Source organism: Varanus komodoensis, unplaced genomic scaffold, assembly GCF_004798865.1.
Source record: "Varanus komodoensis strain SLA01 unplaced genomic scaffold, ASM479886v1 scaffold7_3, whole genome shotgun sequence".
Taxonomy (NCBI): domain Eukaryota; kingdom Metazoa; phylum Chordata; class Lepidosauria; order Squamata; family Varanidae; genus Varanus; species Varanus komodoensis.
The window spans coordinates 18,810,225-18,836,001 of record NW_025336480.1 but is presented as its reverse complement, the minus strand read 5'-3'; the positions used below and the strand labels follow the sequence as shown (position 1 = coordinate 18,836,001).

Here is a 25,777-nt window from a genome sequence, read left to right as displayed (position 1 = left end):
CCTATCAGTCTCTTGGATTGGATCATCCAAATGGACCCTCCCCCCCACCCCTGCAAGAGTGAAATGATGACAAACCAAGACAGCTCCATTGATATCATAAGAGTTCATGGCAGCCTCAACATGGAAATTATAGTCACCCAGGACCACCATCCTGTGTTCTCCCAGCTCTAAACCCAGGACCACCTTACTCAGGATCAAGGTTGGATCTGACACCCAGACCTGTGGATGCTCAGGATAATGGCTTGGAGCCTGCATTAACCCAACCATGGCCCTCACTGCAGTTCAGGCAATCCAGGAGGCAGCCAGAAGATCTACTATGAGGGCCTCTCATGCAAGTCTCATCCTTCCTTTGCATAATCAAAGGGATACAACCCTTATGCTTGTACCTTTTGTTGTGTTCTATGTTTCTGTTTATTATGATTTCAAAAGGGGTTAAAAGTCTCTTCTCTAAAAGTCTATTTGGTTGCCATTTCAGCTTTTCATATTGTAGTTGAAAATTACTGTTTTCTCACACTGATGGGTAGGCAATTTTTATGAGGGGTGTGCAGTGTTGCCCCTCTAGTGAAACTACTCATACAGCACTGGAGCCTCTCTGTCATTTTAAAACCCTTGGAGCCCATGGCTATGACAGACCTTTGCTTGCTATTTTGGAAAGTAGCCTTCTTGGTTGCTATGCAGCACTTTGCATTGACTCCCCATACTTCATCTTCCATAAGGACAGAGTTGTACTCAGGCCAGACACTTCCCTTAAACCTAAAGTAGTACCTGAATTCCATATCAATCAGTGTTACCTTCCTTCCTTCTTCCCTTCACCCACCACATCACTTGAAGCAACTATGAAGACCCCTGTCTTAAGAAGGGTGCTTGCCTTTTATAAGGCAAGATCACAATCCTTCAGAAAGGAGACTTTTCCTCAGCTACGTGGTAAAAACAAAGGACTCCCAGTGTTTCCACGGTCACTGTTGTCCTGGGTGATACAGACTATAGGGATATCTTATTAGATTGTGGGAATTCAACTAGATACACTGATTCAAGTGCACTCCACATGCACAGTAGCCACACTGACTGCTTCTGTTCAAGGAGTTTTGCTTACAGATGAAAACTGAGTGGCCACCTTGTTCACGCCATGCACCTTTATAAAAAAGCCAGGGCTGATTGCTCTTTCAGCTGAACAGTTTTCTCCTCTATCTTACAATAAGGACACCAGCTCACCTCTGGCAAGTCAGCTTGATCATCACCTATATGAGTGATGTACAGAGATTGCAAAGAAGAAAGGCAGGCTGCTTACCTGTAACTGTGGGGCTTCAAGTGGTCACCTGTGCATTCACAAAAACCACCCACCATCAGTGTCTGGATTATTACAGACAGGCATGGATAGGATTGGTACCAACATCAGTTCCAATCCTCTCAGTCTCAAGACCATAATGGTAGTCAAAGAGAAACTGAAGGAATAGATGGGAACCTGCTATCAGTACATGGGAGATTCTCACCAAAAGTTTCTCAGCTACGGACATTTCCTGAATCAAGGCTCCAAGTAGGTGCAGTTCTCATATGTATGATACAGGGGGCCCATGAAGAAGAACCAATCTTACTGTGGACCAATCTAAAATTAAACAGCAGTATCACAAAGCAAGAAGGCTTGGTAAATGAACTACCAGATCCAGATACATGAGCGTTTGGGGAGAGGCAGGCACGGAGAGAAAATTGAAGAACATGCACCAGCAGTGCTGTAGGACAGAAGCTAATCACTGCCTGGAAAGCTTGACTGCTATTGCTGATACTATTAAAAAGAGTGATGGATATAAATACAACCAAAGCAGTGTTCATAATCTGTCATGTCTGTTCAGGGCATTTTCAGCATCCCAATGATAGCAGCAGCCCTCAAGAAAAACACATGAGATAGAAGGGGCACCTACCAGGGGGAAATATTGACCACCACTCCCTGGCACACATGGTTGTGTTCTGTTATGTGCATATGTACCTCTCTCTAGGTTCTAGTCACTGTTCTTCATCAAGAAAAAAAACCCTCAGCTCTGAAGCTCATGATGCTAAGTTCTGCAAATACATAGCCATAGAATTTGCATGACAATCATGTTGAAGATCTTATGTGTGAGAGCTTCAGAATCACACTTTTTCTGTGCAGATACACTGAACGTCTAAATGAGCCTTTTGAGGTTTATAATGTTATCATAGGGTCCGTACCCTTACAGAGGGAAAGGCCAGCTCTGAGCTCAAACCTCACGAGGAAGTGATCTGACCATGACAAGGGAGTCAGACGCAAATTCCTCACACTCAAATCACCCTCTTCCTGTCCCATCGAGAAAACCAGGTCCAGTGTGTGACCTCGTTCATGGGTTGGGCCCATGACATGTTGAGACAGCCCCATGATCATCATGGTAGCCATGAAGACCTGAGCCGCCCCAGTCAAAACAGTCTCAGCATGGAGACTGAAGTCCCCCAGGACCAACAGCCTGGGGGTCTTCTACACCAGGTCTGAGATGATCTCCGTCAGTTCAGGCAGGGAGTCTGATGGGTAGAAGGGTGCACGGTACACCAGCAGAATCCCCAATCTGTCTTGGTCACCCACCGCCAGGTATAAGCACTCTAGGCCTGGTCTCGAGGGGACAGGAAGCCCCGCGAGGGAAATTGCAGCTCGATTTACTAATGCTTTTGCTACTACAGACTATCCTGTCAAAGTTGTTTGTGAAAGTGGCACTTTTAAAATGCAGAACATTTTAGCAGGAAATCTTTAGAAAGAGAACAAGTTTAGAGAGGTAGACTATGCAGGATACTTAGCAAGATAATGACTCTTGTTTGTGGATATTATTTTTTAGATGGTTCTTTAGTCCCTTCCTGCCAAGCGATAAGACTGAACTTTTCAGAAATAAGCTTGTGATAGAATCTTAGGGAAACTGGAATGCGGCAATTAGAAAATTACATTCTTCTAATGAAATCATGCAAACTATGTACTCTGGCACACATCATCTTAAATACTGGTGAGGAAAAACAATTGAAGTACCACTCCTAAACCAGAAACCTTTGTAGCTACCTGAGGAGTTTTTCTTTGTTAAAATCAATATGATTAACTGCAATTCTGGGACTAGCTTCTATTTTGCTTATCCTCTCCCAAAAGTGTTTACCAAGATGGCCATTCCACCAAGTAACTGAACATTATGCAACTGCATGAAGGATTAATGCATGGATATGCTTGTTTTTCTGTTCCTTCCTTCTGTATTATATTCATTTGGAAGACTTCAGACAGGGACATTTATATTTTAATATATATTCAGTACCGAGAATACTTTAGGCATATCATCGCATAGCAATCCTTATTAATGCAAACTACACACTTAATATTATTATGGTAATGAAACTGATTCAGAACAGGAAGACAGTCTTATACAAGTTATCACTGTTGTAGCATACAACACAATGTACCTTTCAGAGAAAGGTTCTCCTGGTATTTCTAGTAGCTGTAAGTGGGTACTTATTCATCAGTCAGGCATGCATTGAAGTGCCTTCTGAGACAAACCATGGATTCCACTGAGGAGTGGCTTAAGAGCTCTGCAATTACTGTCCATTCCATATTCATAATTAAAGCACATACTGAAATATTCTAGCCTGAGTATTATCTTTTTTTTCCATTTGACAAATTCCAGAAAGGTAGCATTTCAGTTATTATATATTTATTATGTTGAAACATTTTGTTAATTGCCAAAATGGTTTTTAGATATAATGTATTAAAACACAGTAATCTTCTTTTAAAGAAAACATATTGTAATTCACAGATCTGCTACACATTGCAATAACTGTTTCTCACTCAGTACTAAGGATTTTATTCACAATCACATTTCTACTCATCCTTTTTTAAAATTTCCACAGGAGCAACCAATACTATGAAAGTTAGATCATGGAGAGAGTTTTATCATGACGGAATGGGATTTTCAGCATCACCACTAATTTCCATGGAATTGGACATCTAATTTGCTCAAGCTGCATTAAAAATTTCAGCCACATCATCCACTGTTCCCTTAGTCATACAACTCATCTGTAGCTGCTTGTTCTGTTGTCTCAAGTACAGAGTTGCCCAAAACTAGGAACTCATGATATAACTGCCACTATATATTTTACAAAGCTATTTCCATATTTTAAAATGTGATCTTTTTACTTGTGCTACATCCAAAAGGTTCTCTAAAGGGAACAAAATTACAAGCATATTGTTTTATTAGAATTCCTTAGTGAAACTCTCATCGCCTGTAAAATTTTACATGTGCTCACATAATCGTTATGCAAGTATGTATGAAACAATCAGTCATTTGAATACATTAGTGGAGTGAAAAATATAAATAATTACAAACAGTAGAACTGTTGTATCTAACTCAAGCTAGGGAATTCAAGAAGGTATCAGTGCTTACACTGCATTGAACAGCACAATTAAGTAATTACACACAGAACTTACTGTAAATATGATCTTTTGGAGCTTCTACCACCACTCCTATAGCAACCTCTGAACTATACTAGCATTGCTGAGGTGCTAAGTGTTAAGACGTGAGAGAAGGAGTGAGTTGGAACCTTATTCATACACAAGCATAAAAGAAGGTTGGCAGGGACTTGTAAGAGCAAGTAAGCATGCTACTTGCCACCTCCATTTTCAATAACCCAGGTTGCTTAGGAGTTAAACTACTTAGACGTGCCCCAATAATTGCCCACGGAGAATCCATAGTAGTGTGACATTTCAAAAAATGAAACGAAGAGATGCCCCACTTCTGAGCTAAAGTGCAGTGTCAATCTGAAGCACCATTTTTCTTTAAAGGTAGTATGTATTTTGCGATGCTTGAGTTTTATCATAGCTTTAATTTTAGCACATTGTCCCTCCTGGCTTATAAAAGTCAGCAAGGAAGGGATAACCAGCTGGGCCAAGGAGGTCCTCAAAGCCTCTTTGTGAGAGGGAGTCATTCCATGCTGCCTTAAAGAGGTGGTAGTGAGACCACTTAAGAAACCTTCCCTTGACCCAGGAAATATGAACTACAGGCCGGTATCAAATATTCTTTTCTTGGGCAAGGTTCTAGAGGGGGTAGTTACCAATCCACTCCAGGCACTTAAATGAACCTGATTATCCATTTCAGGTGGGCTTCAGGTCTGGTTTTGACATCGGAACAGTCTTGGTCCCCCTAACCCTATGCCAGGAGTGAGCCGGGGGAGTACAACCCTATTGGTGGCTTTCAATATCATTGAGCATGGTATCTTTCTAGAGCAGTTGGGCGAGATGGGAGTGGGGGACACTGTTGCAGTGGTTCCAGTTCCTACTTGGAGAGTCATCTCCAGAAGGTGGTGCTTGAGGAATATTGTTCCGCCCTGTGAATTCTCCAGCAGGGAGTTCTTCAAGGGTCTGTTCTGTCCCCCATGCTATTTAACACCTACATGAAACTGCTAAGTGGGGGTTACTCAGTGTTTTGGAGTAGGTCAGTATGGTAATCTCTAGATCAGATCTATGTGGGGCTTCCCTTGAAGATGGTTCAGAAGCTGCAGCTGGTGCAGAATGAGGCAGCCACATTAATAACTGTGACACAGCGGTCCAACCATATAGGACCAGTTCTGGCCCAGTTGCATTGGCTGCCTGTATGCTTCTGGTCCCAATTCAAGATGCTCGTCTTAAAGCCTAGCTCTACATGGCTTGAGACCACAATCCCTGTCAATACACTGCTCCTAACCCCAATCTACCTGGACACTACACTCAGCCTCTGGGGCTTCCCCTCCTGGTACCAACTCCTCAAAAGGCTCAGAGAGTGGCAACTAGGGGAGGACCTTTTTGGTGGTGGCCCCCCAGCTTTGGAACAACCTCCCTGCTGTAGTCCACCTGGTGCCAAATTTGCAATTCATTTGATGTCAGTTAAAAATGACCCCTTTGCAGAGGCATTTAAAGACCTCCCTGGTCATTCAGGGGCATGATATGATGATCCAGGTGCCTTTCTTTTACTTCTGGTTGGATCTTTTAATTTTTTCTTTTAATGTTCTTTTGTTTCATTTTAAATTAATGTTTAATTCTTAGTGTTTCTATCTATTGTATTTTATTGTTTTTATACTTTGTTGCAAATTACCCAGAGACCTTTGACTATAAGCAGCATAGAAATGAAATCAATCTATCAATCAATCAACCATTATCCACATTTTAATTTTCCCACAAGCACATTTAAGATCCCAACAGAGAAAACAACACTCTGTTTGATATTGTGGGGAAATTTAAAAGGTAGGCACAGCAGTTGGAGCTGCTGGTACAAGACCAGCTGTTTGCTGCTACGAACACTTGCACGACTTGGTAGCACAGGGACCAAAGACCCTCAGCAAAAGCCTGATAATGTGAATCTCAGACATGTTACAGAATTTCACATTTAGTGTTAAATCATTTTATTAGTTAGAGGGCTTTTTCTATTTCCTTGCTATTGGACAAAAGATAGGTTGCTTTTTCTTTACGGGGGAGTATCTCAAAAGATTTCACAGAGCTTCAAGGAATTCTGGCTGCACAGTCAAACTGTAAGGATAACAAATGTGAAGAAAAATACTGAAAATCAGAATTAGAAATCCTAACATCCACAATCACTCCTCCAATTTTTTTTGCATTTAAATGAAGCAAACAATGACATTCTTCTAAATTTAAAGCAACAACAATACATGAAATTCATAACTAGGACAAGATATTTCACCGAATCTTATTAGAATCTTGGCAATTAACATTTACTGAAAATATCTGACAAGTACCCACTAGCTTCATCACAGTGGTATTTCACTGGAATGCAGCTGGTTAATGGGAAACACTAGCAACATGCAGGAATTTTAAGTACTACATGCACTATTCCGGGAACCTCAAAGCAAGAAAAAATGGGTCATATCAACTTTTCTAGAGCCAAAATGTATTACATTATTTGTACAACAGGCCTCCTTTAGGGCCAACCTGCATATTACATTAGATGAATATTTGCATTTAACTCAACTGTTTTTAAAAACCAAAACAGCCAACACTTGAGGGTGGGAGGGGAATCAGGCCTCTAGCTGGCAAGCAAGTAGAATTATTGTCCTGCTTTCCATGGTCCAAACAAAAATCCAGCCCTAAAACCGTCTTTTCATTAGGATCATGGATAACAGGAGCTTTTCTCTGACTATACAACAGCTTGTATGATGTGAAATACTTTAGTGCTATTTCCCCCTCCCTACCTCTGTGCTTCTGAGGAGAAAGCTGTGTCAGAAATTGCAAGGATCAGAGCAATGGGAAGAAGAAAGGTGGCATCTCAAGTGTTTCTAGTCTGCCTGCAGCTTCTAGTTAAGCTTGTAAAAGAAACTCTTTGGTATTATATACAAATTGTTGTTGTTAGCCGCGAAGTTGTATCCGACCCATCGCAACCCCATGGACACATTCCTCCAGGCCTTCCTGTCCACCACCATCCCCCGGAGTCGACTTAAGCTCACACCAACTGCTTCAGTGACCCCATCTAGCCACCTCATCCTTTGCTGTCCCCTTCTTCTTTTGCAATCTATTGTTCCCAGCATTAGGCTCTTCTCCAGGGAGACCTTCCTTCTTATTAGGTGGCCAAAGTATTTGAGTTTCATCTTCAGTATCTGGCCTTCTAAAGAGCAGTCAGGGTTGATCTCCTCTAGGACTGACCGGTTTGATTGCCTTGCGGTCCAAGGGACTTGCAGGAGTCTCCTCCAGCACCACAATTCAAAGGCCTCAATCCTTCAGCGCTCAGCCTTCCTTATGGTCCAGCTTTCACAGCCACACATTGCAACTGGGAAAACCATAGCCTTGACTATACGCACTTTTGTTGGCAGGGTGATGTCTCTGGTTTTTAGTATGCTGTCTAGATTTGCCATAGCATTCCTCCTCAGGAGCAAGCATCTTTGAATTTATTGGCTGCAGTCCCCATCTGCGGTAATCTTGGTGCCCAGGAAAATAAAATCTGTCACTACCTCCATTTCTTCCCCATCTACTTGCCAGGAAGTGAGAGGACCGGATGCCATGATCTTAGTTTACTTAATGTTGAGTTTCAAGCCAACTACACACTCTCTTCCTTCACCCGCATCAAGAGGCTCTTTAGTTCCTCTTCACTTTCTGCCATTAGAGTGGTATTATCTGCATATCTGAGGTTGTTGATATTTCTCTCAGCAATCTTAATTCCAACTGGTGATTCATCTAGCCCCACCTTTCTCATGATGTGCTCTGCATATAAGTTAAATAGGCAGGGCGACAGTATACAGCCTTGCCAAACTCCTTTCTCAATTTTGAACCAATCAGTGGTTCCATGTCCAGTTCTCACTGTTGCTTTTTGACCTGCATATAGGTTTCTCAAGAGACAAATAAGATGGTCTGGTACTCCCATCTCTTTAAGAACTTGCCACAATTTGTTGTGATCCACACAATCAAAGGCTTTAGCATAGTCAATGAAGCAGAAGTAGATGTTTTTCTGGAATTCCCTAGCTTTCTCCATGATCCAGCTTATGTTGGCAATTTGATCTCTAGTTCCTTTCCCTCTTTGAAATCCTGCCTGTACTTCTGATAGTTCTCGGTCCACATACTGCTGGAGCCTAGCTTGTAGGATTTGAAGCATAACTTTGCTAGCATGTGAAATGAGTGCAATGCCCTTCTTTGGGATTGGAATGGAAACTGACCTTTTCCAATCCTGTGGCCACTGTTGAGTTTTCCAAATTTGCTGGCATATTGCGTGTAGCACTTTTACTGCATTGTCTTTTAGGATTTTGAATAGCTCAGCTGGAATACTGTCGCCTCCACTAGCTTTGTTGTTGCTCAGACTTCCTAAGGCCCGTCTGACTTCACATTCCAGGAAGTCTGGCTCGAGGTCAGTGACAACCCCATCGTGGTTATCAGGGACGTTAAGCTCTTTCTTGTATAGTTCCTCTGTGTAATTTTGCCACCACTTCTTAATCTCTTCTGCCTCTGTTATGTCCCTGCCATTTTGGTCCTTTATCATGCCCATCTTTGCATGAAACGTTCCCTTCATATCTTCAATTTTCTTGAAGAGATCTCTGGTCCTCCCTATTCTATTGTTTTCTTCTATTTCTTTGCACTGTTCATTTAAGAAGGCATTCTTTTCTCTTCTAGCTATTCTCTGGAATTCTGCATTCAATTGGATGTATCTTTCTCTTTCTCCCCTGCCTTTCACTTCCCTTCTTTCCCCAGTTATTTGTAAAGCTTCCTCAGACAGCCATTTTGCTTTCTTGCATTTCTTTTTCTTTGGGATGGTTTTAGTTGCTACCTCTTTGAACCTCCATCCAAAGTTCTGCAGGCACTCTGTGTATCAGATCTAATTCCTTAAATCTATTTGTAACCTCTACTGTATGTTCATCAGGGATATGATATAGGTCATACCTGAGTGGCCAGTGCTTTTCCCTACTTTCTTCAATTTAAGCCTAAATTTTGCAATGAGAAGCTCATGATCTGAGCCACAGTCAGCTCCTGGTCTAGTTTTTACTGACTGTATAGAGCTTCTCCATCTTTGGCTGCAGAGCACATAGTCAACCTGATTTCTGTGTTGACTGTCTGGTGATGTCCATGTGTAGAGTTGGGTTGGGTTGTTGGAAAAGAGTGTTTGCTATGACCTTCATATTCTCTTGACAAAATTCTACCAGCCTGTGCCCTGCTTCATTTTGTACTCCAAGGCCAAACTTGCCTGTTATTCCAGTTATCTTTTGGCTTCCTACTTTAGCATTCCAATCCCCCATAATGATAAGGACATCATTTGTTGGTGTTAATTCTAGAAGGTGTTGTAGGCCTTCATAGAACTGGTCAACTTCAGCCTCTTCAGCACCAGTGGTTGGGGCATAGACTTGGACTACTGTGATGTTGAATGGTTTGCCTTGGATTCGAACTGAGATCATTCTGTCATTTTCAAGATTGTATCCCAGTACTGCTTTTCCTACTCTTTTATTGTCTATGAGGGCTACTCCATTTCTTCTGAGGGATTCTTGCCCGCAGTAGTATACCTGATGGTCATCTGAATTAAATTCACCCATTCCTGTCCATTTTAGTTCACTGATTCCTAAGATGTCGATGTTCAGTCTTGTCATCTCTCTTGTTTGACCACGTCCAGCTTGCCTTGATTCATGGATCTTACATTCCAGGTCCCTATGGAGTATAGATCTTTGCAGCATCGGACTTTCCTTTCACCACCAGATACATCTGCAACTGAGTGTCCTTTTGGCTTTGACCCAGTTGCTTCATTTTTTCTGGTGCTACTAGAACTAGCCCTCTGCTTTTTCCCAATAACATATTAGACACCTTCCGACCTGAGGGGCTCATCTTCCGGCGTCATATCTTTTTGCCTTTTGGTACTGTCCCTGGGGTTTTCATGGCAAAGATACTGGAGTGGGTTGCCATTTCCTTCTCCAGTGGATCACGTTTTGTCAGAGCTCTCTGCTTGGACCTGTCCATCTTGCACAGCATAGCTCATAGCTTCATTGAGATACGCAAGCCCCTTTGCCATGACAAGGCAGTGATCTGAGCCAAGCTATTTGCCACATGCATAATGCAATAGGCAATTCAGCTCTTCAGAGAAACATGCACAATGCTGTGTAATAATCACAGAACAATTGTGTAATAATCAGAAAACAATCCACGGACAAGACATGGGCTTCCGTATGTCCAGGAAACACTATTAATTCACTAACATGCATAAAAGAGCCAAGCACCACATTAAACTGTACAATAAGACAGTAAAATGGCACACAAACAGAGCAGCTGTGCCTGTTTCTGTTAGCTTCTGCATGCCAATCTTCATTCAAGACATTTTGCAATGCTACTGTTAAGCATGCACTTTGTTATTAACTGTCTTATCTGCCAAAAACGCTATCTTGGTGCTGTAAAATTTACCATAAATTCCTAAAAGAGCAAAAACTGTTGTGGTAGGGGAGGTTCTTATGTGCCATCAAGTCATCTCTGACTTATAGCCACCCTATGAACTCCAAAATATCCTATTCAGAACAGCCTTGTTCAGCTCTTCTAAGTTCAAGGCTGTGAATTCCTTTATTTATTTATTAATTTTATTTAATATTTATTTATTAAAACATTTTTATGCCGCCCCATTCGCCGAAGCCTTTATGGTGTCAATCTATTTCATATTTGTTCTTCCTTTTCTTCTTCTGCCTTCAACTTTCTGTAGCATGATTGCCTTCTTCAGAGAGTCTTCTCATGATGTGAGTTCTCATGATGTGCCCAAAATATGACAGTTTTGTCATTTTTGCTTCTAGGGAAAGTTTTGGCTTGATTTGATCTAGAACTCACTTGTTGTCTTTCTGCCAGTCCAGCATATGTGCAAATCTCTCCTACAGCACCAGGTTCTGAATGCATCAATTTTCTTCCTGTCAACTTTCTTCACTGTCCAGCTTTCTCATCCAAACATAGTGATTGGGAATAAAACAGCAAGGATGATTTAGGCCTTGGTCTCCAGTGAGACATCCTTACACCTGATTATCCTTTCTAGTTCTTTCATTGTTCACCTTTCATTGCTGCTCTCAGTCTTCTTCCAGTTCTTGGTTGCCATTTCCCTTTGAATCGATGACTAAGCCAAAGTATGTACATTCTTTCACAGTTTCAATTTCTTTGTTCTAAACTATAAAGTTTGTAGTTGTCATTTTTGTTTTCTTAATATTCAGTTGCAGTTATGCTTTTGCACTTTTTTCAGTCAATTTCCTCAGGAATTGTTTCAATTCAATACTCTTTCTGCCAGTTAATATGGCATCATCTGCATATCCTAAATTTTTTATGGGTCTTCCACCAATTTTCACTCCTTCCTCTGATGCTAGTCCTGGTTTCCTTAAGATTCATTGTAAAAACGGATTGAATACCTAGGGCAGGGGTCGGCAACCTTAAACACTCAAAGAGCCATTTGGACCCATTTCCCACAGAAAAGAAAATACTGGGAGCCACAAAACCCTTTTGACATCTAAAATGAAGATAACACTGCATAGATCGTGTTTTACCTTTAGGCTATGTATAAAAAAACTATAGTGTGTTGCATTTATGAAGTCAAGAAAAGATCCTTTTATATAATCTCCATCTGTGAATGGCTTTCCATGCCTGACTATTTCCTGAGCGGCCACAAAACTAGCACATGTAGTTGCATTTGCAGACTTGATCCACTTCTTGAAATGATTTTTGCTCAGAGCAACCTTCCGCATCAGTTCCGAAATGACTTTTTTTCTCACATCTCCATCTGGATATTTTTCAGCAAAGGCTGTGTGTTTATTCTGGAAATGTCTTGCAACATTTCACTTTTTGTTCTTTGCCAATTTCTCACCACATATTAAGCAGACTGGTAAACCAGTCTCGTCAGCAGTGAAAGCAAATGAATCTGCCCACGTACCATTAAACGTTATGTTTTCTTCTGAAATTTTCTTTTCTTGGATTTATCCATGGTTGGCCTACCAGGGGTCAAAAAGCTCAATAAATCGCGTGCCGGCGGGTGTTGCACATTGACGGTTGTGACACATATTTTGAGCGACAGGGAGCTGCAGCAGAGGGATGAAAGAGTCATATGTGGCTTCGAAGCTGTGGGTTGCTGACCCCTGACCTAGGGATATAAAATAAACTCCCTTCTGATGCCTTTCCCTACAGGAAACCATTCTGTTTCTCCATTTTCTGTCCTAATGGAAGAATCTTGTTCACAGTACAGCTAACCCATCAGGATAAACAAGTGCTGAGACACAACCATTTTTTTCAGAACCATCCACAGTTTCTGCGATCCACAAAAACTTTGCTGTAGTCTATAAAGCACAGAGTGTTCCTCTTTTGAAATTCTTTGGTGCACATCAATAGCCATATATTTGCAGTACGATCTCAAGTGCCCCTTCCATTTTGGAGTCCAGGTCAAATCCATATATGGTAATATTCTTTGCTGCAATACCTTGAGTATCACTTTGCTTATGTGGGGGATGAGTGCAATGGTCCCATGGCTGCTGCATTGTTTTGCATCTCCTTTCTTGGAGATTAGAATGCATATTGAACACTTCTAGTCTGAGGGCCATTGGCTTGTTTTCCATAATTTCTGGCATGTTCTTATAAGGATTTGGACCAACTCAGTCTCTGCAGTTGGAATAGTTCCATTAGTATCCTGTCTACTGTGGGTGGTTTGTTCCTTCCAAGTGCTTTCAGAGCAGTTTTCACTTTGCTTTCTAATACTGCACACTTTTCCTAATAGCATTCTTCTCTCAAGGAGTCTGTTATCCTTTCACTCTCTTATCAAGTTCTTTTGTCTATTATTTCCTTCTTTTGTTTCTGTCATCTTTTGATTTGCTTTTTGCCTACTAACCAGAGTTAGTTTGAACATCATTGCTGTTGTCTGTGAAATATTCTCTCTCAGTCAGTCAGTCTTTTCAGCTCCTGCTGCTGTCCAGTTGCTCCCTTTCAGAAGTTTCTTTGCCCCCATCACAACTACAGATATCCATTCTCTCCTGCTCATGCAATCATTTCTCCTGAAAAGGTTGGATGCATCTTAGTTTGAGGTCTCTGCTTTGACCATTCTGCCTTTTGTGAGCCTGCTACGTGACCAGCCCAGTGAGATGTTCTAACCTCCTGACAGCATTGTTCTTGCCTTCTCTGACACTCTCAAATCCCCTCATCTCCTTAAGTTGTGCATCCAAGAGGGGGAACAAACACTATTACATTAAAAACATTTAAACAACATTTTTTTAAAGTCTATATTGGAAAGATGCACCTTCACACCCATTCTGAAGGCCAAGAGAGTTGGGGTCAACTGTAGTTCTTGGATGATCATTTTCCCTACTGTAGGTCCAAAGCCCTTTCACACATACCTGACAAACTAGCCTCTATGGGCAATGGTGCCCTCAAAAGGGCTTCTCCCACAGATCTCAATATCTAGGCAGCATCACAATGAAACAGGCAGGCCCTTAGACACCAAGTTTCTAGGCCATCTGGGGCTTTAAAAACTGAAAAACCTTGGAAAAACTGTGGTCCAGTGGGCAGGGATTCCCCTGCTCTATGCTATTAGCAGTGAATCATTTTTAGATTTTGTCCTTCAAGCAATTTTGCAATATAAGACTAATCCCACAGTTGGGGAGCTATACTCTGGCAGCTGACAAGCCTACTAGAATAACTGAACTAGAGCATGGAAAAGAATTATGTAATGTCCAATAGCCAACACTCTTTGGGTTATGCTCTCACACTGAGAACTTGTATTTGCCTTATTAATGTAAGAATACTTGCATGTCCATTATGGAAGGGGTCCCATTACCTGTGTTCTGTTGCTGTGTTAAGAAGGTTATCTATTACTAAACACAAAGGCACTGAAAAGGGTTTTGTTTACTGTTTGGTATTTTGCATAAAGATCTGTGGGTAAAGCAGTTGGTCCAGCTTTGTGGGGTTATAGCCTCAACCAGTTCACCTAAAACAAGTGAAACCCAATCAGGAGGTTAGGTAAATAGAAGGAATTGATAACAGAAGTTGTCAAAAACAGGCAACAAATGAAAAAGGCAAGAAATGAGAAAGAGCTCTGGGATCTGTGGAATGTACTAGTGCTTGTCTTCACCTGGGACCTCACCATCTGTTGCTTTATACTGGACTTCCCAAAGTAAATGATTTTTTAGGCAACTTCCACATGAGTTGAGCAGACCCAATACAGTGTTATCACTGCATTGCATTTGTATCTCACCTTTCTTCCTCTTGCAAGGAAATCAAAGCATGTTACATCCTCCTCCTTCACTCCATTGTATTCTCAGAACAAGAACCCTATGAGGTAAGTTAGGCTGAGTGTGAGTGACTGTACCAAAGTCACCCAGTGACCTGGATCTCTTGGGTCCCCACTCTAACTACTATGCTCCTTAACAGATGATGTGTTCCCATTAGAAGAAGTATTTGTACTTTCTGTTTTCTTTGTTCATTAAGTCCTAAATGGCTTAGGACCTGGTTACCTAAGGGACCACCTTCACCCATAGGAGCCTGTCTGACCCCTTAGATCAGAACAGGAGGCCCTTCCACAGGAGCCACCCCTCAAAAAGCTAAGGGGCATGGCGACTAGAAAAAGGACCTTCTCAGTAGCTCCTCTCAACCTCTGGAGTAAACTCTCAAGGGAAATCCTCCAGGTGCCATCACTATTTTCATTTCGGTGCCAGGCAAAAACCAAAGTACCTATTTCAATATTTTTAATATCTAATTTAATTGATCCTGACTCCCATCCCATTTTAAAGGGTTTTGAAATTTTAAATTGTTTTATATTTAAAAATGTATTTTATGATTTTGTAAGCCACCTGGGGACTTTTTAAAGTAATTGGTGGCATAGAAATGGAAATATAAATAAATAGTCTTATAAGCTAGATGGATCTGAACTACCTACATGTTGCCAGCTCATATACAAATAATAAGAACACTGTATGCGTGTGTCTTCCATCTTGTACATGCTCTGGTCTGAAGAGTCTGCTAGCTGTTCATGGGATAAGTGTCATCAATAGTGTGTAGATTTCTCTCAATGCTGCCTCCTCTCTCTCTCTCTTTCTCTGGATTAAACTTTTAAAATAGCAATTTATAATTTCTCACATGTAGTATATGTACATACGATTCACAAATTCACAAGTTTTGAAAATTTAAAGTCTTATAATAAAATATTTAAATAAAATTATATAAACAAATGAACAAAATATAAATAAATATTTACTTTGTAATCTCTTAACATGAAGAGGAAGCCAGGTGAAGTATGCTCTATATCGGCAGACTGCTGGAGGAATAGATATCCCCACCACACTGCAACCTTCTGCACACAGGTGGAATCTGCTATGGAGGGTTGGGCAATCCTTCAAAGCAGATTTGTGGGAGATGCAGGGGTAGGAAGGGGAGGGGAATTCCCACTGCACAAACTGAAGTCGGTTTGTGCCATGCTGGATGTCTTGCCAAATCCAAATATACTAGGGGTTGGGTAAAAAGTAGAAAATGGAGCAAAATTAAAACAAACCCTCAGGTTCTAGACATAGTTAATGTAATATGGCACTCAAAGGCTTATCTTCATAAAGAGAAGGATTTCTGATGTGTTTTAGGCAAAATGAATAGAGAGGCAAGACAATTCATGCAGAAGGGGCAGCCTGTGTCATGCCAATCCAGCATGCAGGTAAAGGCTCGCACATACTGAGAAACATTAAGTGAAACAGATTCTCTACACCTGGAAAACTAGCTGCAAGATCTATCTCACCTGAGTTTCCCACTTTAAGATAGTTGCCAAGGTTCACATAAACTGCTTTAGGAAGACATGGGCTTATATATACATATACATGGATGGGAACTGAACTAAGTATTGCCGTTAATTAAAATGCATTATGTGAAACAATCACCCTTCCTTTCCCTGAAAATGCCATTTCAGAACTACATCAGAAGGCTTATGTATGCTTTCAAATTAGAAATGTACAACTGATGAATTCAAACCTGTATGTGGAAAAGATTTCTTAATGGTGTGTTTTTTCTGTTCACACTTTTCTGGACTCAGATAACAGAATATTCTTCCATCTCACAAAAAAAAAAAAAAAAAATTCCCTCCACATAGAAAATAAATATGTCAGCATAGGACTAGCTAGAACTTTTCTCCTGAATATCCTGGTGTCATATATCTAAACCTATGTGAACCTGCAATTTAGCTGCACTTAGTATCTGGTTATGTCAAATCTGTAGCCCAATTTTATTTACTCATTCTTTGTTCTCTAAAGAAAATAATAGTTTTTCCTTTTTTCCTGACAATGTCACTCAAGAATATCAGCTGAATTCTTGGAAATCCTTCTACTGAATAGTGGCACATCTCTCCAAAGTTCTCCACAAAATTTACAATATTTAAATTGTTAAATTCTGCAGATTTTTTATTAACTTATCCCTGAATGAAATCCTACATCTATTTATATACTCAATTAAAGGACAATTGTTTTTTCCTCTGAGTGAATACATGTATTTGTTAAGATGTTGATAAATCTACTTCTTCAAAGATCTAGTTTGAAGAAAAATCCAACGAAATCTACTGCATGGGTGGATAAATGTGTAAAAAGCTGACTGTAGGAGCACCAAAGGAAAGTATGTGTCATTCAGTGCAAATTTAAGGAAATATTTCACAGCTGTATCTAGTCCATACATGCTTGTTCCCTTGGAAAACAGATCCATCTTTCCAAACCTTATTTCATCTTAAGAAGAGGTTGCTAAGTTATAGCCTATTTAACATACAAAAATAGTTGAACATGTATCTGTACACAGAATTCAAAATAGAAATTGTACATTTTGCAAAAACACGGCAGGTATGCTGTCCTATAAATCATAAACAGTGTACATACATACGTGTTCCCTCAAAATATACATTGTGATTTAAAAAAATATTTAGTGGATAATGAACCTCTGATCCATTGGTCCAAAAGATGAAGTTCTGGTAAGTTTGTATCAGAATTCTTAAGTATGGCTAATGCTGATTTAACACCCAGCTAATATTAATTAGCTTCCTAGAGCAGTCTTCCACAAACTTGTGCCCTCAAGATGTTTTGGGCTTTGAATTTCCTTAGAGCCAGCATGTTCAATAGACAGGAACACTTGGAATTGCAGAACAAATCATCTGGATGGTACCAGGTTGGGCAATATTCTCATACATTGTCTACTTGGAAATTTAAAAGTTGTTGTGATTATGTAATTAATAGCACCTACATATGTTTGCAAACATTTCTGGAGAAGTCTAATAGTGTCAACTACTCCTGAATAACAAATATAAGTGTTAGATGTCGCAGAATGGGGCAGGGGGACGAGACCGTTTGGTAAGTGCTACAGACTTAGCAGATTAATGGAACTTGTCTGTAAATTACTGCATTATGGACATACCAGCCTGCAGATGCATTTATATCTGTAATTCCAATTTTATTATATCAATGATTTTACAAATACTTAAAAAATAAAAATGAGGATACTTCAATTATAGGCTATTTCAGCTTCCCAAGACTTAGCACCTCTACAGAAAACTCAGATTCTTCTTGAGAAATGTATGAAATCAAAATGAAAACAAAGAACACCAAACACTGTGGTCTTGTACTACATGGGAAAAGTCCTTTGAGAATTAGAAAAAGGCATATGCCTAAGGTAGACCATATGTGTAAGAGTCTCAGTGATTGCACTTGGTTACTTTCTGGGGTGAAAATAAGGAAAGAAGACATATTTATGCTTGGTGTTTAAAAGTCTTTGCATGGTGCTGCACAGGATATTCAAGAACACAGAGTGGGTGAATAGATGAAGTGACTGGCAAGTTTGTTGCCATTTGGGAGACTGCATGAAAATATGGAAGCAGAATGTTTGTTTTGGGCCTTAGAATGCTTTCACTCTAGTCAGAGGAGCAAAAAGCAGGCAAACAAGAGATGTTTCAGCTACAGTGTATATATAATGAGACATACTTCAACACTTCTTTAACAAATGTCATTTAGTTGAAGAATGATCTGGGTAAGAGTTAAAAGTGATGACAGAGAATTGAAAAATGTGGGAATGGGGCAGACGTCAAAAACAGGAAAACTGATTAGACCTAATGAGAGAGACTGACCTAACACAGGACTGCAATTTGAGCATAAAGCAGAAATTGGAATGAAAAAGTCTTCTAGCTGTGGACAGGAAGTGGTTACATTCTCTTCTTGCTTTCCCTCATAACAGCTACTTTGAATTTTCTTTGGATCTATTACTTTTTCCCCAACTGCTAAAGAATATATGGAGTGTTCCCTGTTTATTTGCCTCAGATGGTAAAGTAAATTTAACAGCCCATGAGTAAAGCCCAAGTAAAGGCCTGAAGTACACAGCTTTTCATAATCCTAAACACAAGAGCTGTTTTGCTATCCCACTTTTAAATTCCACGTCAGGGGTGTGGGCAGGCTGAGTCTGTGAAACCTACACACAGAGAGAAGAAACGAAAACAAAGCCAGAGCCCTAAAATCTACTAGGTGAGACCAGTACAAAATGACAGCTAAGGAAAAAGAGCTCACTAAACTCTCTCTTCCAACTACCTACCTCCAAGCAATACCACAGTTAGCAGGGTACTACAAATCACACTGCCATAATTCAGAATTCAATGGTTACACAAATACTAAGGATGAACTGAAAGTGCAATCAGAGCAGAAAACTCAAACAGCTGCAGACATACGTATCGTCATAAATAAACACATATATAGTGCATAATAATGAGGATGTAAGCATTTAAAACGTATCTTATACCTATTTAACAGATGGGAAGCACCAATGCTAGGGCTAAAGACCAATCAACAAATCCATGCCAGAGAATACACAACACATGAAGAGCAGATACATGAAAGACAGCCAGCCAAGTGACAGACTATATAATGCATGGTTTGCGCCATCAGAGAGAGAAAATAAGCCACACTCCCTACATGTGCAGGTACAAGCTTTCCATCACTGGTAATTATGCTGGTTGTTGTGATGTCTGAACCCAGGGAAGGTAAGTGGCTCAGGTAGTTTACAAACAACCTTGAAACCCGAACACAAGCCAGAACTGACTTTGGACATCACAGCAACCTGCATTCATCAAGGGTAATTATGTTCATTAGATAGCCTGTGGCCAGCGTATGAGGGAAAAGTAAGCCATCATGGCTTATTTTCCTCTGTGATCATACACACATGATCATTAAGTCCCATCCATGATGTATTTGGTATTGTTTATGCTGCACAGTGGTGGGAAATGTGTGGCCCAGCTGTCTGATTCTAACTCTGTGATTTCAACAGCAAAATTGAATCCCTAAAAAGGACCACAAAGTTCCCAGCTTTCCCTCTATTGCTGTGATTGCTTTATACTGTGTTAGTTCACAAATAAGTTTTAAAGTACATTGGCTCTGTCACAGAAAATTTTCACACACACAACAAAATCTCTGGATCTTTCTAATGGTGAGGAAAAAAATGGGCTGCCAGTCCAGGACATGCTGACCTTATATTCCTTCAACAAGCTTTGGAAAAAGCACAGAATGGTGCATGGAACCCTTTCATATTTCTGAAGCCTACCAAGATCTTGGAAAGAAAAGTAGCAAGGAAGGCACAGCAGGGAAGGCACAGCAAGGAGGAAAAGAAATGAGTGGCTGGATGAAGAGAATAAGATGCCTGGTTGAAGAAATAAGCAACACAAAAGTAATACATGGAAGCAGGAAAGATGGCCATAATATTTCGCAACTTCCAATAGATATGCACTTACCTGAAAGTAACCCTCATCATACAGAATAGGACTAATGTCCAAGTAAAAGCATACAGTTACAATCCGAGACTCCTAAAACATTTTGGAATACCACATGACATCACAAGGTTGGCCAGCATAAGAACCAAAGCTGGGTTTGAACTAGACATGGTAACATGCCTAGCTCAGACCCAACTGAATCCCTTAATTAAAGACCTAATTGAATTTCTCAATTAAAGCAGGGGATCAAGACCCAGTTTTAAGAGCAAAAAACAGGGACATAGGAGTGAAAGACATTGTAGATTCTCCCAGCAACAACTAATCTATGAAGATGCTATATCTATTTCCACACTCATTACCTCTCAGCTAGGTTCAGATACATCAACTCCCATTTGGGGAGTAAAATGGCTGCTGGGAGGAAAGCAGCAACAAAAATATTAATCATTGTCTTGCTTAAAACTGTATACTATTAACATGAATTTTCTTTTTCGAAGTACAGAAAGAACACAGGGGAAAAAGTAACAACTGATGCAGTTATGTTATGTTAGTCATGAAGTGATGTCCAACCTATCATGACCCCATGGACAACATTTCTCCAGGCTCTCCTATCCTCCACCATCCCCTAAAGTCCACTCAAGCTCACACCAACTGCTTCAGTGACTCCATCCAGCCACCTCATCCTCTGCCATCCCCTTCTCCTATTACCAGTAATCATTCCCAGCATCAGGGTCTTCTCCAGTGAGTCCTTCCTTCTCATTAGGTGCCCAAAGAATTTGAGTTTTACTGATACATTACACTGTGTTTAAACCATGTTCAGTATACTAGATCAGTTTTATTCCACTTCTGCTTGACCTATGTGAGCCTTGTACTTTCATTATTTATTATTTTGTTTTTGTTGTTAAGTTTCCTTTATCCAGTTATGTAACTGTTCCCTCTAACATATTATTTCCAAGGTGAACAAAGCTCAAGAGATTACATTTATCCTGGTCACCAGGGTGAGTAGTTTCTAAAAAAAATTACTTGGGAGATTTTATACTTTTAATAAATTGCTGCTGTTAAGCCTGTCATTTGACAAGGCTATAAAGCAATCTATTTTTCTCTCTTTTTTAAACAAAAGTGGGATCCTTCTAAAGTAAGGGAGATATGGATCAGATTGGATTAACATGGGAAGAACTAGTATTCTTTCTTTTTTTAATGCTGTTTTTGATGTTATTGTTGTATTGTATTTTTGATTGTACAACATCCAGATAATTTGTTTTATAAGGCATTAATTATATAAAATACTCCTATATTTCTGTGTACTTTCTGTTGCTACCATTTAACCTGACTGTATCCCAGCCTTTGCTTGTTTTGCCAGCTTCTCTCCTCTCCTGCCCCTTGTGTTTAAGACAATTTCACATGACATTCTTCCCACCTAAGTACACCAAAAAGAGATGTGTATTCCCATGTACCCCATCATGTGTAAAAACTGCATGTACATTATACTATATCCTCTGGTTTCTAAATGTGCAACCCCCTCACTGCTGTAGAATAGGCATTTGACTCACAGTGCATCACCTTCTGACATAAGTATTATCTTTAGAATCAGAAAATGTCCTGTGGGAATTACACCTTAAACAATTTTTGTTACTAGTAGTGACTTTCGCTATAACTGAATTTCAGACCCTCACTTGATTCTGAAACTCATGTGGGTAGCTTATATACCTTCTCAGTTCCTTGAAGGAAAATTTGGATAGAAATAAGCATTCAGCCAGTCTTCTCTGTGTTCTTTTTAGAGCTTTAAGGTTTTTTTTAAAAGTACCTATTATACTATTGAAGTCAAGTAAACATTAAACAGAATGCTTGGCATGGAACAGAAAGTATCCAGTGCTCTCTATTTTAGTTAAACCATTTCCTATTTTATCTATGTTTCTGAAAGTGTTAAGTCTCTTAAACCCACTACCTTCTTTTATATTAATCCAAGGTAACTAAAATACATTTTCTTCTTATAATTCCTAATCTTGTCAAAACTTTTTGTCATATGAATTATTCTCAAGACCTTTAGTGAAAACGGTTTATTTCATAACAGTTTACATGGTATAAATATTTCTTCCCCTCCCTTTCAGAATGTGCTGGCAGTGCTTGTGGTTACTATGTACTAATAGTTTTCACACTGTGTTCCTAGAAACTTTGATATTCCTGAGTAGTTTATTAGGGAATCCTTAATATGAAAACTGAAAATGAAGACAGGGAGATGTCAAAAGAGAAGAATGCAGGTTAGACTTCTAGGTGCCCTCTTCCCTTTTGACACACCTTATGTGCAGTCCCTTCTGTTTGAAGGTGGTACTAAAAATGTCAGGTTGCTTAAAGGAAAGGTGTTGATTAGTTCTGTTCTTATCCAAAAACAATATGCCAAGCTGGTTTGCATAACTGACAGCTGACTGGACAAAGTGGGACATATAGAGAAGTAGAGTAACCATAATCTATAAGGGCTCCACGATCCTGATGAGGTGTTCTATTCAGTGGTTGAGCAGTTTTGAGTGCCTGTATCTGGCACTAAGTATTCAAGAGAAGACTGGGACTGTGTTGATAGAAACTGAGTGAGTCAGAAGGGACCTCCTGGGCCATCTAGTCTGACCCCCGGCTCCAGTTGGCTCCACTCATGACATGCCTACCATGTGTATGTCTAGCCTCTCTTTGAACACCCTCACCGATGGGGCTTCAACCACCTCCAGTGGAAGCCCATTCCATACCCTAGGGTCCTAACTGTCAGGAAGTACTTCCTGGCATCCAAATTGAACCTTGGTTCCTTGAGCTTGGCTCTGTTGGAGCACGTCCTACCTGCCTCTGCAGGGAAGAACAGGTCTCTAACCACCTCCATGTGACACCCCGTTGTGTACATATATGTCACAAATAGATCCCCTCGAAGTCTCCTCTTCTCCAGGCTGAAAAAAGCAGGTTGCTTACCTGTAACTGATGTTCTTCGAGTGGCCATCTGTGCAGTCACACATATGGGTGCTGAGCCTGCGCAGTGCCTTTGGCCGGAAGATTACAAGCTAACAGTTTTTGGCGGGAAAGCTCCGCTCCCCCTCCCCCATGGCTTATAAAGAGCGGAGCGTCTGCCATTTTGTTCAGTCTTTGACGACTGAACGTACGCCCCCATGTGGAAAAAATATCCCTACTGTAAACGATATCGGTACCAAGAAAAAATTGAAACGTTTGGTACCGACGAAAATGTCCACTCACCGACACCAAGTGGGGCCAGCAGGTGGGTTGTGTGACTGCACAGATGGCCACTCGAAGAACATCAGTTACAGGTAAGCAACCTGCTTTTCTTCGTCGTGGCCTCTGTGCATCACACATATGGGTAGATTAACAAGCTTACCATAATGGAGGAGGGGAGGTGTCCTCAACGAAGAACAGATGAAAGAATGGCTCTGCCGAAGGAGCAATCTTGTCAAGCCCAAACGTCTAAATGATAATGTTTGGCGAAAGTGCAAGGGTTCGCCCAAGTAGCAGCTTGACATACATCATCAATCGGGACTCCTGATGTGAAGGCAGATGAGGCAGCAACAGCCCTAGTTGAATGGCTTCGAGGAGCTGTGGGTAAGTCAATCTTAGCCAGTTGATAAGATAAAGGGATAGTATGGACTATCCACTTAGAAAGTCTCTGCGGAGTGACTGGAGCGCCTTGATCTCTGGTAGAATATTGAACAAAAAGTCTATTTGAGCACCGAATAGATTCCATCCTAGATCTGTAGAAGGCTAAGCAGCGCCGAACGTCAAGTGAGTGCAACGATCTTTCTAACAGACTCGACGGAGACGGAAAAAAGGCAGGTAAGATAATATCTTGTCCCATATGAAAAGGTGTGGACACCTTAGGAAGAAAGGATGGATTGAGCCACAGGATGACCTTTTCTCTGTGAAAATTCAAGTAAGGAGGGTCTATGCGGAGAGCGCAGAGCTCACTGGCCCTTCGGGCCGAGGTAACCGCCACTAGAAACGCAGTCTCCCATGAAACAAGATGTAAATCGACTGTTGCCAATGGTTCGAAAGGAGCTCTTGTAAGCACTTGCAAAACAACAGAGAGACTCCAGGTAGGCATTACTGGCCTGATTGATGGATGGAGATTATAAAGACCCTTAAGAAACCTCTTAATAGTAGGTTGAGAGAAGATGGGTGATCCGTCCACCATGCCACGATGATAGGCGATTGCCGCTGTATACACTTTAATTGAAAATGGTTTCAGTCCAGAGTGGTGCAGTTCTAATAGGAACTGAAGAATTTGATGTATCGATGATGTAAATGGAGAGAACGAACGAGACTCGGCAAAGGTGGAAAATCGTCTCCATTTAGCCTTGTAGGACTTGCACGTAGATGGCTTTAAAGTGGAATTAAGGATGTGTTGAATATCCGGATGAAAGGTTGTCGTATTCGATGGAACAATCCTCGGATCCGACAGTGCTGGAGGATCAAAAGAGGAAGCAGTGCTGACCCCAGCTGATTCGAAGGCCCTGAACGCAGTGGATTCGAAGGCAGGATTCGAACCACTTGAAGTTGCCGTTGATACAGATGGAGCAAAGTTAGCTATCGGATTCGCCACATTGTTAGGTTCAACGATAGTACATCTGGATGGTGAAGCGTACCATCCTGTTGAGTTATGAGGTACGAAAGCAGTGGAAGATGAAGGTATTCCCCATGAGAGATGTCAAGCAGTATGGCAAACCAATGTTGGCGTGGCCACCAAGGGGTAATCAGTATCCCCGTGGCCCGATCGTATATTATCTTCGCTATTACTCTCATCACAAGAGGAATCGGCGGGAAGGCGTAAAAGTTCAGGTTGTTCCATGGGATCATGAAGGTGTCCCCTAGGGATCCATACCCGATTCCTGCTCTCGAACAGAAAGCATCGCACACCTTGTTCTGTTGGGTGGCGAACAAGTCCACGTCGGGGAACCCCCAGTGATGAAAAAGATTGTCGCGTGTCTGAGGATCTAGATCCCATTCGTGAGAGATGAACATGCGTCTGCTGAGGAAGTCCGCTTCCACATTGTCCGTACCAGCCAAATGGACTGCCATTAGTGTAATGTCTCTCGAAATGCACCAGTCTCAAATCGGGGACTTCGTTCCACCTTGTTTGTTCAGATAAAAGACGGTGGCTATGTTGTCCGACGTTATCTGAACAACCTGATGTTGGAGAACATCCTCGAAAGAACGTAGGGCTTTGAATACTGCCAACAGCTCCAGGAAGTTGCTATGATTCGTGGATTCCTGATGAGTCCACGTGCCCTAGGTATATAGGCCGGAGCATACCACTCCCCACCCCAGAAGAGACGCGTCGGTACCGAGGGTTATCGATGGGCATCGGGGCCTGAAAGGAACCCCAACAGTTAGATTGGCTGGGACTGACCACCATAGTAGAGAATGGAGCACCGAGGATGGGATTCGAAGCAACTTCGACGGTGGGTCTCTCTGTGGGTGGAACATCTTGTTGAGAAATAGTTGTAAAGGACAAAGTTGAAGTCTGGCGTGTGGCACCACAGCAACGGAGGAAGCCATATGTCCCAGAAGCCTCTGGATGGACTTTGCTGGAACCGTCCCATCTCGTCGCATTC

At 41.1% G+C, this 25,777-nt stretch overlaps 1 protein-coding gene across 3 annotated transcripts in view; it reads right to left on the bottom strand.

The window, feature by feature from the left end:
• The window catches only part of COMMD1 (copper metabolism domain containing 1), a 97,677-nt gene that overhangs the window by 44,789 nt on the left and 27,111 nt on the right, over positions 1 to 25,777 (bottom strand). The window contains exon 3 of one of the 3 annotated variants that reach the window (XM_044454157.1): positions 3,773 to 6,529. The exons of the other annotated variants lie outside the window; for them this stretch is intronic. Coding sequence (XP_044310092.1) covers positions 6,503 to 6,529 — 27 coding nt within the window. The 3' untranslated portion in view covers positions 3,773 to 6,502. Of the gene's footprint in view, positions 1 to 3,772; positions 6,530 to 25,777 lie in introns of those variants that run through there. 3 annotated transcript variants of the gene reach the window in all.